The sequence below is a fragment of the Chiloscyllium plagiosum genome, unplaced genomic scaffold (genome assembly GCF_037043375.1).
Source record: "Chiloscyllium plagiosum isolate Xiang-an unplaced genomic scaffold, Cpla_swu_hap1 HiC_scaffold_18, whole genome shotgun sequence".
NCBI classification, from domain to species: domain Eukaryota; kingdom Metazoa; phylum Chordata; class Chondrichthyes; order Orectolobiformes; family Hemiscylliidae; genus Chiloscyllium; species Chiloscyllium plagiosum.
Genome location: NW_028270156.1, coordinates 6,950,017 through 6,964,240, shown reverse-complemented (window position 1 = coordinate 6,964,240; position 14,224 = coordinate 6,950,017). Strand labels below are relative to the sequence as shown.

Genomic DNA, 14,224 nt, shown 5'->3' with positions numbered 1-14,224 from the left:
AATGGATTTGTCACATTTCACCATTCACTACAAGTGATGGAATCAGCACAATGCATTTCAAAGTTGTTTTATGACATGTAATGTTAGTCCTTTGAGAGTCAAGGAGTTGTACAGTTTGGAAACAAGACACTTCAGCGCAACTCATCCATGACAACCAGATTTATTTAACTGAATGAATCCCAATTTTCCAGCAACACATTTTTCAGCTACATTTGACCTACATCCCTCTAAAGTGTTCTTATTCATCTACCTGTCCAAATGTCTTTTAAATGTTGTAACTGTACTCACCTCTATCACCTCCCCGGCAGCTCATTCAATGTCCACACTACTTTCTGTGTGAAAAAGTTGCCCCTTAGGTCCTTGTTAAATTTTTCCCTTCTTAGCTTAAACCTATGCTCTCCAGTTTTGGACTCCTCTACCCTAGGGAAAAGATCCTAGCTATTCAGCTTATCTATGCCCCTCATGATTTTATAAACCTCGATGAGGTTACTGAATTAACTCCACAGAGGCCGGTATCTCATCACCAAGTCTCCCTTCATTAATATATGGAGAGTCCTTGACACTGATCCAGCTCCCTCAGAGCCAGCTCCCTGATTGAACAGAACCTCTGACACCCCTGTCAGCCAGGACTCCCTGACTGGGCCAGGTTAACAGCCCCAATCACGGAGTTCATTCTATTATGTCTACCTGGCTGACCTCATTACAATCACCATAGTCATCCCTTGGCCTCCTACGCTCAAGGGAATAAAATCCCAGCCTATCCAGCGTTTCCTTATAACTCAAACCCTCCAGAGTCAATAACATCCTTGCAAATCTTTTTTCCACTCTTCCAGTTTAAAAACATCCTTCCTACAGCCAAGTGACCAGAACTGTACACAGTACTCCAACAGTGGCCTTATCATAATTTTACAATACTGTACATGTCCATGTGAAAACAGTGCGCCAGACTGATGGGTAAAAATGATGAAGAGCTTTTGCCCGAATCGTCGATTCTCCTTCTCCTCGGATGCTGCCTGACCTGCTGTGCTTTTCCAGCACCACACTCTCGACTGTAATCTCCAGCATCTGCAGTCCTCACTTTCGCCCTGATGGGTAAAAATGCCCATGAGGCTAACAGCACTATCTGTAAATGATACAGCAATCTTTTGTGACTAAATAAGGATAGTTAACTCTTTCATTCGGATTGCCATCCAAGATGTTGGAAAAATTCCTGAACAATGGGATTAGTGCAGTCAGATCTTTGTTGATGAGTGTAAAAATGATGTGCTGACTGGCCTCCTTTTCCGCTGTAAGTATCTATAAGTCTATGCAATACCATGCTTCTCGAAATGACGTGGGAGAGACCTACCACCGAAAAACAGCTGAGTGGTGCAAAGTCTCTCTGTCTACCTTAAATATGTACCCAACAAGTCATCGGGACTTCTCCATTGCAATCTGCAAGCCTGTTTAACATAGGTCAGTTGGCTGGGTACCTTGTTTGCAATTCTGGATTAGTGGTGCTGGAAGAGCACAGCAGTTCAGGCAGCATCCAAGGGCAAAAGTGCAATGCAGAGAGATACCTACACTGTGGGTTCAATTCCCATACTCCTGCTCTGATGTCTGATAACTTGCCCTTTGTGGGCTGACTGTGCATGTGGATAGCATATGAACATTCTCCTCAACAGGAGGTTGGCATGAGGATTCTACATGTGCCATTTTCCAGATGACACTCCTGGTACCTTCTGCTATTGCCCCTGTGACCAGCCGTGTACTGAGTAATGGTTGTTTGAGGAAGTTTGCTGCCAACGAGCCTTTGTTGTCTTTACTTTATATTGAGCCTTTCTAGAGATTGGTGATAAGGGATGCATCACTGTGGAGTAGCTACAGGATAGGCTCTGTTCTTAGATAGCCATAGATCGGAAGATGTAGGAGGTCGGCCATTCAACCCAGCAAGTCTGCTATACCATTCAATGGCTGATCTGATAATCCTCACTATCACTTTCTTGCCTATTGCCCATAGCTCTTGATTCTCTTTACTGATTTAAAATCTGTCTAACAAAAACCATGATAAAATCCGTACAACTATATTTGTTCGGTATAATAACTAGTACCTTTAGAGAGCTGGTCCAGATCCATCTGCTCCCGCTGAAAGCTAGAGTACAAATCTGTGTCTCCGCCCAGACATTGTCTGTCACATCAGGAGAATGGGTGGAGCCAAATGCAAAATGAACATTAACCCATCCAGAACCATGACCTTCTACAGCACGATGGCGCCTCCTGTTGGAGCTGTCTCACTGCAGCCAGCCAAGAGACCTCTCAGTTAGCCTGTGGAGGGGTTAACTTTACACTATTTCATACGTCTTCAAAAGGACACCTCCTGGTGGAGTTATCCTCGTGTGTTGCCTAACCTCTTGGCAACCTCTACCTGTGGCCTCCTGCCAGAGCAATAACAGCCTCTCTCCCCGTAGCCTCAAAGAGCTGCCCACTCTCCCTAACCGAATGAACAAAGCAATGTCTGAGAGATCTCTCAGACTGACGCATTACCAACAAGACCAGGGCCTGCTGCCAGAAATAGCCCCAGCCTGCAGTTGTGGCCAAGAAGTAGACAGACCCGACTTTGGTTCTTCTGAGTAAAATGCTCCTTGGTGCCACCATTAACGATGCATTGATTCTGCTGTGAACCCAAAGCTTGAATTGCCGCTGTCAATAGTTTTATCCCTTGCCTTCACTGGCCTAGAAGGAAACTTGGCAATGAAGAATTAAGGGGAGGGGAGGCAGGAAACGATGCACACAAAAACCAGACTCATCATACATGACTTACAGCCATCAGACATTTTTGCAAAAGCACTAGCATTCATGCTCACAACAGCCAGTCCAGCGAAAGCCGCGGTCACGTCATATTCCAAAACATTCCAAAGTTCAAGCTATGTACTCGCACAAAAAAGCAAAAAAGTGGTAAAAGAAAGACAGTGAGATGCTAGCACAAACGAAAATGGACTCGCACTGCCATATTTACATGGTGCCTGATGCCAGCGATACAAAAAGCAATTACTTATGAGGGAAGTACCAATACCTGAATCCCTTCTTAGGCAAGGTATTCCTATCAAGCTGCGGGTCACTGTAGGAAAGTGAGAAGACAGCTAAGAAAAGTACCAGTTGGAAAGTTAACAGACAGCAAGATATGTATTCAAACACCATGTATTCAAACATGTAAGGTCTTAAACGTCAACATGTAACCAAAACTGAAATCCTCGCCAATGACATTTGTTCAATATCAGAAAACAAAATGGCAGTTTGTACCTGGAGACAAAGTTAATGACGTGAAAAACATTTATGCCAAAACTTTCCGCGTAACTAGCAGATCTGTGATAAAGCAAATACAGAGACTGTACTTTAAATTGGTCCCTAGTCTCACAAATTTAAAATGCAAAGACTATGAGCAAGCATCTACTGACTGCTTATTAAAAACTAATAATTCCAACACTTTTCTTTCATTCGCAATGTGATATATAGAGCTAACTTCAGAAAACACTGAAAATATTCAGCAGGTCTGCCAGTGTCTGACCTAACTCCCTTTCTCTCCCCGCAGATGATCCCAAACTTGCCAAATATTTCCAGCAGAATTTTCTGTTTCTATTTCAGATTTCTGGCATCGTACTTCATTGAATTATCTTCCATTATTACTAACAGAAACAAATGTTTTGTACATTATTAGGTGTGTTGGCTGATATAAGTCACTGGATTTGCATTGTTTAATTCATTGGTGATGTTTTGTACTCACATTATCACTTTATTAGGAAGCAGCAAATGTACTTTAGGGTGGCACAGTGGTTAGCACTGCTGTCTCACAACACCAGGATCCCAGGTTCAATTCCAGCCTTGGGTGACTATCTCTGTGGGGGTTTGCACATTTGCTCTGGGCGCTCTGGTTTCTTCCCACAGTCCAAAGATGTGCAGGTTAGGTGAATTGACAATTCTAAATCGCCCATAGCGTTAAGTGCATTAGTCAGAGCGAAGTGGGTTACTCTCTGGAGGATCAGTGTGGACTTATTGGGCTAAAGGGCCTATTCCCCCACACTGTAGGGAATCTAGTCATACAAACAGCACTCTATCCATCTAGTTAATCCAACTGACATCTTGAAGTATGGTAATAATCAAGCTGCTGTTTGATATAAACTACACAGTGGAGTCACCTCTTGTACAATGAAGGAAACATATTTCTGGCAATATTTAACATGTATATTTTCAATTCAGGATAAGATATTTTGATATGATTTAGGGTTAGGCATTCTGGGCTTCATTTTTCTTGTCTGTGGCAGTGATAATCTTTTTTCTCCACACGGTCTATAAAGCATTGCACCAAACAGTTCTTGGTTGCAATCAGTGTTAATGGTGTGTGTTCAAACACAGAGCAACACATCTTCAGCAAGCACCTGACTGTACTGAGGAAAATACCCCCTGATTTTTGGAGATTTACATATTGGCATATTTCTCTTAAGCAATCCATGGAGGCACAGTACAGATTTATTCAAAACATTAAACCAATATCTAATGGATGTTACCTCTGAATCATTTGGACCTGCCTCAAGTTTAAAAGATTAATTGATGGTGTATAAATACCGTATATACTCGTGTATAGATAGAGTTTTGAAGACCATTGTCTTCAGCTGAAATTAGGGGTTGACTTATACGTGAGGTGTTGTATTCGAGGAGATGAAATTCCTGCTTGGCATAAGTCAAAAAATGGACAAAGAAGAGCCAGATCGCTACATAAAATAATAAACAACAAAATGAAAAGAAGTATGGCCATTATTGAATTTGGGGGAGTTTTACAATAAGTACAGAGCACAACTGCACACACAACACCTACTTCCAAGAAACTGAGGCAACAGCAGGAAGTCAAGGTCGAGGGCTACCATAAGTTATGTGGATATTTATATGCACAGGTCAAATATATGTATAGAAATATTACATAAATAAATATAAACTATATATATATATATATATATATATATCAACATTCAACTTAAAAATTTGAAAATCATGCTGCATAAATGGTGTGCGTAACATGTGATAATGTAGGTACTGTACTTGAATCAAAAATGTGCAACTCATGCTCTTTAACGCTGCATATATGGTCAGGAAGAGACCCCTGAGAAATGAGGGTTGACATATACATAATGTATATGAAAAATACCAGATCTTTTGGCCAAAATAAGGGGTGGACTTATACATGAGATCAACCTATACATGAGTGTATATGGCGAGTCACCATTAAGAAATAGTACATACACAAAAATAACACACAAACAGTCTACTGACAATACACAAATATTGCATACACACAAATAAGCACACCTACTACATTGCTCTCTCCCACACAACAGACTACACATACACATATTCACAGACAACTCACACAATATAGCATGCTTTCTACACATAGGCAAACACATACTCATACACTGCTCACATCCCCAGATACACGTACACCTCACACCACATACCAATTACATATGCAAACACACACATATACACTGCACAGATACATATAACACATTAACACATATGTTACACACTTATACAACACATTTCTCGACTCAGACACACAAACCCAACTTTAAAATTGACAATGCATCTGCTCTGATGTGGCTAAATGTTGGTATGCCATTGATAAGCAATTTACACAAAAGAATACTAGTGTGATTGCACATATAGATAATTCAGGCATTATAGAGTCATAGAGGTGTACAGCAGGGAAACAGACCCTTTGGTCCAACCCTTCCATGCTGACCAAATATCCAAACCCAATCTATTACCACCAGCCAGCACCCGGCCCATATCCCTCCAAACCCTTCCTATTCGTACACCCATCCAAATGCCTCTTAAATGTTGCAATTGTACCAGTCTCCACCACTTCCTCTGGCAGCTCATTCCATACACGTATCACCCTCTGTGTGAAAAAGTTGCCCTTTACGTCTCTTTTATACCTTTCCCCTCTCACCTTAAAACTATGCCCTCTAGTTCTGGACTCCCCCACCACGGGAAAAGACTTTTCCTATTTACCCTATCCATGCCCCTCATAATTTTGTAAACCTCGATAAGGTCATCCCTCAGCCTCCGACACTCCAGGGAAAACAGCCCCAGCCTGTTCAGCCTCTCCCTATAGCTCAAAGCCTCCAACCCTGGCAACATCCTTGTAAATCTTTCCTGGACCCTTTCAAGTTTCACAACATCTTTCCGATAGGAAGGAGACCAGAATTGCATGCAATATTCCAACAGTGGCCTAACCAATGTCCTGTACAGCCGCAACATGACCTCCCAACTCCTGTACTCAATAATCCAATAAAGGAAAGCATACCAAACGTCTTCTTCACTATCCTATCTACCGGCGACTCAACTTTCAAGGAGCTATGAACCTGCACTCCAAGGTCTCTTTGTTCAGCAACACTCCCTAGGACCTTACCATTAAATGATTTGCTTTCCCAAAATGCAGCACCTCGCATTTATCTGAATTAAACTCCATCTGCCACTTCTCAGCCCTTTGGCCCATCTTGTCAAGATCCTGTTGTAATCTGAGGTAACCCTCTTCACTGTCCACTACACCTCCAATTTTGGTGTCATCTGCAAACGTACTAACTGTACCTCTTGTGCTCGCATCCAAATCATTTATTTAAATGACAAAAAGTAGAGGACCCAGCGCCGACCCTTGTGGCACTCCACTGGTCACAGGCCTCCAGTCTGAAAAACAACCCTCCACTACCACCCTCTCTCTTCCACCTTTGAGCCAGTTCTGTGTCCAAATGGCTAGTTCTCACTGTATTCCGTGAGATCTAACCTTGCTAATCAGTCTCCCATGGGGAACCTTGTCGAACGCCTTACTGAAGTCCATATAGATCACATCTACTGCCCTGCCCTCATCAATCTTCTTTATTACTTCTTGAAAAACCTCAATCAATTTTGTGAGACATGATTTTCCACGCACAAAACCATGTTGACTATCCCTAATCAGTCCTTGCCTTTCCAAATATATGTACCCTCAGGATTCCCTCAGGATTCCCTCCAACAACTTGCCCGCCACCGATGTCAAGCTCACTGATCTATAGTTCCCTGGCTTGTCCTTACCACCCTTCTTAAACAGTGGCACCACGTTAGCCAACCTCCAGTCTTCCGGCACCACATCTGTGACTATTGATGATACAAATATCTCAGCAAGAGGCACAGCAGTCACTTCCCTTGCTTCCCACAGAGTTCTAGAGTACACCTGATCGGGTCCTGGGTATTTATCCACCTTTACCCGTTTCAAGACATCCAGCACTTCCTCCTTTGTAATCTGAACATTTTGCAAGTTGTCACCATCTATTTCCTTACAGTCTATATCTTCCATATCCTTTTCCGCAGTAAATACTGATGCAAAATACTCATTTTAGTATCTCCCCATCTTCTGCAGCTCCACACAAAGGCGTCCTTTCTGATCTTTGAGAGGTCCTATTCTCTCCCTAGTTACCCTTTTGTCCTTAATGTATTTGTAAAAACTCTTTGGATTCTCCTTAATTCTATTTGCCAAAGCTATCTCATGTCCCCTTTTTGCCCTCCTGATTTCCCATTTCCCTCTTAAGTATACTCCTATTTGCTTTATACTCTTATAAGGATTCAATCTATCTGTCCTGTCTATACCTTACATATGCTTCCTTCTTTTACATAAGTGTAAAACATGCTGCTACTCCATCAATATTCTAAGATTATATGGCTCAGTGACATTTGATGATCTTTTGTCATTTAAAATAAGATTTGAGTAAATTATGTTTAATTAGTTACAGTGCCTGTTGGTTAATATTTCTTCCTGAAATAGAAGGCAGTGGCACAAAGCTGTTGCAAAATTGAAAGGGGCACGACCACAATTGGAAAGAATCTGGTTAATAATTCTTTTTCCTGGGATTTGAATTTATTTCCCATCTTTAACTGACTGCAGAGAAATTAAAAGTTAACCACATTACTGTGGGTCTGGAGTCATACGTGGGTCTGACCAAGGAAGGGTGGCAGATTTCCATCCCGAAGAGATATTTGTAAACCAGATTGGTTCATTATAACAATTAAATGTGACTTTAATTCTTGACAAGATTTAAACCCCTATGGTCTGGATCTCCAGATTACTAGCCCAGTAAAATTACCAAATCACCACCACTCCCCTTGTGCTGTTTCACTTGTTAATTAAGACACAATGCAAAAATATTGTGTGACAATTAAACCACATATTTTCATGTAATATTATTTTAATTAAAATAGTCTGTTCTTCAGCTCTACACATTTACCTTCCTTGTTAATAACAAAGGTAGCGAACATAGAGTCATAGAGATGTATAGCATGGAAACAGACACTTTGGTCCAACCCATCCATGCCGACCAGATATCTCAACCCAATCTAGTCCCACCTGACAGCACCTGGCCCATGTTCCTCCAAACCCTTCCTATTCATATACTCATCCAAATGCCTTTTAAACATTGCAATTATACCAGTCTCCACCACTTTCTCTGGCAGCTCATTACATAAACGTACCACCCTCTGTGTGAAAACGTTGCCCCGGTAAAATACCTTTAGATCCTTAAAAAAAATGGAAAATAACATCTTATGCAGGTGAGAGAGAATTGTTGACACAAAAATATCATATGGAAATTTTAAACTGTTAGCTGATGTACAGGTAAACCATATGATTACCATTTCTCTTTGAAGCATCAGCAAAACAGAGCAACTCAACGATAAATGAGGAATGGCAAATAGAAAAGTATTTGGAATGAGATGGAAGTGCTGGTTTGTGCCAAGAGTGCATGGCACACCAAGTTCCAAAATCTCACCTTGACCATTGCTGAGAATAACAATCAGAAGTGAAAGGCCAGGGTGAAGAGAAGGACCTAGCAACTAATCACACAGCAACAGCACTAACGTAGTGTGTCTTTATTTTGTCACAGTGTGTATTATAGACCCCCTAACAGTCAGCAGGAAATTGAAAACAAATTTGTAAGGAGATCTCAACTCTCTGTAAGAATAATAGGGGGGTTATGGTAGGGGATTTTAACTTTCCAAGCACAGACTGGGACTGCCATAGAGTTAAGAGTTTAGATGGGGAGGAATTTGTTAAGTGTGTACAAGAAAATTTCCTCATTCAGTGCGTGGATGTTCCTACCAGAGAATGTGCAAAACTTAACCTATTCTTGGGAAAGAAGGCAGGGCAGATGAGTGAGGTGTTAGTGGGGGAGCACTTTGGGGCCAGCGACCATAATTCTATTAGTTTTAAAATAGTGATGGAAAAGGATAGACCAGGTCTAAAAGTTGAAGTTCTAAATTGGAGGAAGGCTAATTTTGACGGTATTAGGCAAGGACTTTCAAAAGCTGGTAGGGGGCAGATGTTCGCAGGTAAAGGGACAGCTGGAAAATGGGCAGCCTTCAGAAATTAGATAACGAGAGTCCAGAGAATGTATATTCCTGTCAAGGTGAAAGGAAAGGCTGATATAGGGAATGCTGGATGACTAAAAATTGAGGGTTTGGTTAAGAAAAAGAAGGAAGCATATGTCAGGTATAGACAGGATAGATCAAGTGAATCCTTAGAAGATTATAAAGGCAGTAGGAGTATACTTAAGAGGGAAATCAGGAGGGCAAAAAGGGGACATGAGATAGCTTTGGCAAACAGAATTAAGGAGAATACGAAGAGTTTTTATAAATACATTAAGGACAAAAGGGTAACGAGGGAGAGAATAGGGCCCCTCAAAGATAAGCAAGGCAGCCTTTGTGTGGAGCCACAGAAAATGGGGGAGATACTAAACGAGTATTTTGCATCAGTATTTACTGTGGAAAAGGACATGGAAGATAGAGAATGTAGGGAAATATGGTGACATCTTGAAAAATGTCAAAATTATAGAGGAGGAAGTGTTGGATGTCTTGAAACACATAAAGGTGGATAAATCCCCAGGACCTGATCAGGCGTACCCTAGATCTCTGTGGGAAGCTAGGCAAGTGATTGCTGGGCCTCTCGCTGAGATATTTATTTCATCGATAGTCACAGGTGAGGTGCCAGAAGACTGGAGGTTGGCTAATGTGGTGCCACTGTTTAAGGAAGGTGATAAGGACAAGCCAGGGAACTATAGACCAGTGAGCCCATTGTCGTTAGTGGGCAAGTTGTTGGAGGGAATCCTGAGGGACAGGATGTACATATATTTGGAAAGGCAAGGACTGATTAGGGATAGTCAACATGGCTTTGTGAGTGGGAAATCATGTCTCACAAACTTGATTGAGTTTTTTGAAGAAGTAACAAAGAGGATTGATGAGGGCAGAGTGGTAGATGCGAGCTATATGGACTTCAGTAAGGTGTTCGACAAGGTTCCCCATTGGAGACTGGTTCACAAGATTAGATCTTACGGAATACAAAGGGAACTGGCCATTTGGATACACAACTGGCTCAAAAGTAGAAGACAGAGGGTGGTTGTGGAGGGCTGTTTTTCAGACTGGAGGCCTGTGACCAATGGAGTGCCACAAGGATCGGTGCTGGGTCCACGACTTTTCGTCATTTACAGAAATGATTTGGATGTGAGCATAAGAGGTATAGTTAGTAAGTTTGCAGATGACACAAAATTGGAGGTGTAGTGGACAGTGAAGAGGGTTACCTCAGATTACAACAGGACCTTGGGCCAATGGGCTGAGGAGTGGAAGATGGAGTTTAATTCAGATAAATGCGATGTGCTGCATTTTGGGAAAGCAAATCTTAGCAGGATTTATACACTTAATGGTAAGGTCCTAGGGAGTGTTGCTGAACAAAGAGACCTTGGAGTGCAGGTTCATAGCTCCTTGAAAGTGGAGTTGCAGGTAGATAGGATAGTGAAGGTGTTTGGTATGCTTTCCTTTATTGGTCAGAGTATTGAGTACAGGAGTTGGGAGGTCATGTTGCGGCTGTACAGGACAATGGTTAGGCCACTGTTGGAATATTTCGTGCAATTCCGGTCTCCTTCCTATCGGAAAGATGTTGTGAAACTTGAAAGGGTTCAGAAAAGACTTACAAGGATGTTGCCAGGGTTGGAGGATTTGAGCTACAGGGAGAGGCTGAACAGGCTGGGGCTGTTTTCCCTGGAGCGTTGGTGGCTGAGGGCTGACCTTATAGAGGTTTACAAAATTATGAGGGGCATGGAGAGGATAAATAGACAAAGTCTTTTCCCTGTGGTGGGGGAGTCCAGGACAAGAGGGCATAGGTTTATGGTGAGAGGGGAAAGATATAAAAGAGACGTAAAAGGCAACTTTTTCACACAGAGGGTGGTACGTGTATGGAATGAGCTGCCAGAGGAAGTGGTGGAGGCTGGTACAATTGCAACATTTAAAAGGCATTTGGATGGGTACATGATTAGGAAGGGTTTGGAGGGATATGGGCCAGGTGCTGGCAGGTGGTACTAGATTGGGTTGGGATATCTGGTTGGCATGGACAGGTTGGACCGAAGGGTCTGTTCCATGCTGTACATTTCTATTACTCTATAAGTAGAGGTGGAAAGTGTGGACAAGAAAATGGATGCAGAGGATTCCAATTAATATTAAATAAATATAAAGCTCTTTGGCCTTAAAATAATCTTTGAGGAGAAAGTGAGGTCTGCAGATGCTGGAGATCAGAGCTGAAAATGTGTTACTGGTTGCGGAACGGTTCAGAGAACACCTCTGGGACACCTGGACCAACCAACCCAACCACCCCGTGGCTCAACACTTCAACTCCCCCTCCCACTCCACCAAGGACATGCAGGTCCTTGGACTCCTCCATCGCCAGACCATAGCAACACGACGGTTGGAGGAAGAGCGCCTCATCTTCCGCCTAGGAACCCTCCAACCACAAGGGATGAACTCAGATTTCTCCAGTTTCCTCATTTCCCCTCCCCCCACCTTGTCTCAGTCAAATCCCTCGAACTCAGCACCACCTTCCTAACCTGCAATCTTCTTCCTGACCTCTCCGCTCCCACCCCACTCCGGCCTATCACCCTCACCTTGACCTCCTTCCACCTATCGCATTTCCAACGCCCCTCCCCCAAGTCCCTCCTCCCTACCTTTTATCTTAGCCTGCTTGGGCACACCTTCCTCATTCCTGTTGAAGGGCTTATGCCCGAAACGTTGATTCTCCTGTTCCTTGGATGCTGCCTGACCTGCTGCGCTTTTCCAGCAACACATTTTCAACAGTTAAAATAATCTTTCCCAAGTTCAAACATTGCAAACATATTCTCTCAGCCTTCTGAACTTTTAGAATATAAGAGGACCTGAAGCTTCAACTTGTTGACAGGATAATTCACAAATACTTCCATTTTGATAAGTTTCAATTTTTAAATGAAAAAGGTTATTTTTCCTGTGAAGCAGAATGTACTCTTGGCAATTCCCATCAGTACATGGACATGTGTTTCCACACCACTGTACCATTGAGACATGCTATTGACCAAAACCTTGGATACGGGTGGACCATGTATCAAGGATCAGCTGAGATTAATTTTAGGATTAAGGAGAATAATTTGTTGGAACACGTCAATTTGATTTGATTTGATTCCATTTTTTTTTCTGATAAGAATGTTTACTGTTAAAATATCAGGGAGCAATTAATATGTGTTAAGTATTCCAGATCACAAATGTACAAATACAGGCACAATTTGTTGTCAGCAGCAATAATGTTAATTATTTTTAAATGTCATATCTTAAAACAAAGGCAATTAGTGTTTGTACCATCACTCCCTTCACGAATCACTGCCATTCCACCCTTTGCTCCTCCCTTCCATTTACTTTGCTTTTCTAAATGCACTCACTTATCCTCAAGTAAATCTCCATGGTTCAGTCACTCTTGCATGCTGCATGATTTGTTTTCTAGTTATCAGCCCAGTAAATGCTAGCGTCCTGAATGATTCATGACCAAACGCAATCATCATTTCACTTTTCCAGTCAAAGTCACAGGATTACGATCACCCGAGAAGGAACAAGTATTGACTTGGCCTTATCCCTAACCAAAGAAGACTGGAACCAAAACTAAAATAATCCTGACCTACCTGGCAAATTTAGTGAAGATGGGACCAGAATTGGGAACATTCTGCCTTTTATTTCCCGGTTGAGTCATAAGGGAATCTCACGTGTGCCACTTTCAAACTATTTTGCATTTAAGACAAGGTTTATTTAAAGTGTCAAATATTTATTTGAGTTCTACTCAAATCTACACTTAGAGGAACAATTCGTACATAAAGGTTATGATGGTCTTTTCATTTCAAGTATGGGGGATCCTAATCTTGATGTTTGTTTTAAAAGCCAACACACCATTTAAGAAACACTATTGCTCAAATAAAACACAACACAAAATTTTAGAACATTGGGAGCAGGTTTGCCAAGGCGTTAATGATGAACACAGATGGTCCTTGAAACCACGGACACTTTCAACCAAACTATTTGTCTGATTATTAATATTACCTGTCTTGCTTCCTTGGTAATGTATTTCTGTTGAATTTGGGACTAGCAGTAGGGGAAGAGAGAGGGCTATGGATGGAACCAAGCAGTGAAGGGAAGAACAAAGAAGAAAAGATAGATTATCACATAGGAAAGAAAGAAATGAGAAAAGATAAACAATATTAGCAGATCCAAGAATAATTATATCTACATCCAACAGCAAAATTAGACATTTGGTTCAGTTAAAATTTCCAATTTCAACACTACAATGTCACAACAGATCAGAAAATTATTTCTATAAACTACTGAAAAGGGAAAATATAGTAAACTTAGAAACAAGTAATTAATGGACAGAAGTTGTGACTCATGTGGAACTTGTTAAATGCAATGATCATTCTGGATTGTTCAAAGAATGATAGCACATAAACAGTGATGTATAGAGCCAAGAGATGGTAGATATGGGGAATTGGGCAACAGCTTGGCACCACCAAGAGATGGGAACGTAATTGCGCAAGTGAGTTGCTCCAGAGACTGGCAAAAGACAGAGAGCTGAGATCTGGCAGGGTAGGATGGGTAGGATGAAGCTGCTCATCTGGCAGCAGTGGGGTGAAAGACCAGTGGGCATGGAGGGCTGCTGTACAGTAACACTCAGGTGAGGTTGGGTGGGCTTAGTGGCTCAACAATGGGCAGCCTCTTACTTATCACAGGCTGTAAAGTGAAATGCTTCAAGCTGTAGAAAAGTTGGAAAATAAGCTCAGTTAAACAAGTCAACAAGTTTGGGAGCCCTGTGGAAATATAATCTCAGGAGCAG

The 14,224-nt window shown here is 41.9% G+C and overlaps 1 protein-coding gene across 13 annotated transcripts in view; it reads right to left on the bottom strand.

Annotated features, from left to right (window-relative positions):
• The window catches only part of nav2a (neuron navigator 2a), a 1,144,654-nt gene that overhangs the window by 112,975 nt on the left and 1,017,455 nt on the right, over positions 1-14,224 (bottom strand). For 9 of the 13 annotated variants that reach the window (XM_087996268.1, XM_087996269.1, XM_043705373.2 and 6 more), the window contains 2 exons: positions 13,438-13,503; positions 3,053-3,097 (listed from right to left, as the gene is read on the bottom strand). The exons of 2 other annotated variants lie outside the window; for them this stretch is intronic. In XM_087996268.1, coding sequence (XP_087852394.1) covers positions 3,053-3,097; positions 13,438-13,503 — 111 coding nt within the window. The remainder of the gene's footprint in view (positions 1-3,052; positions 3,098-13,437; positions 13,504-14,224) is intronic. 2 more of the 13 variants (XM_087996265.1, XM_043705384.2) reach the window with 1 other exon arrangement.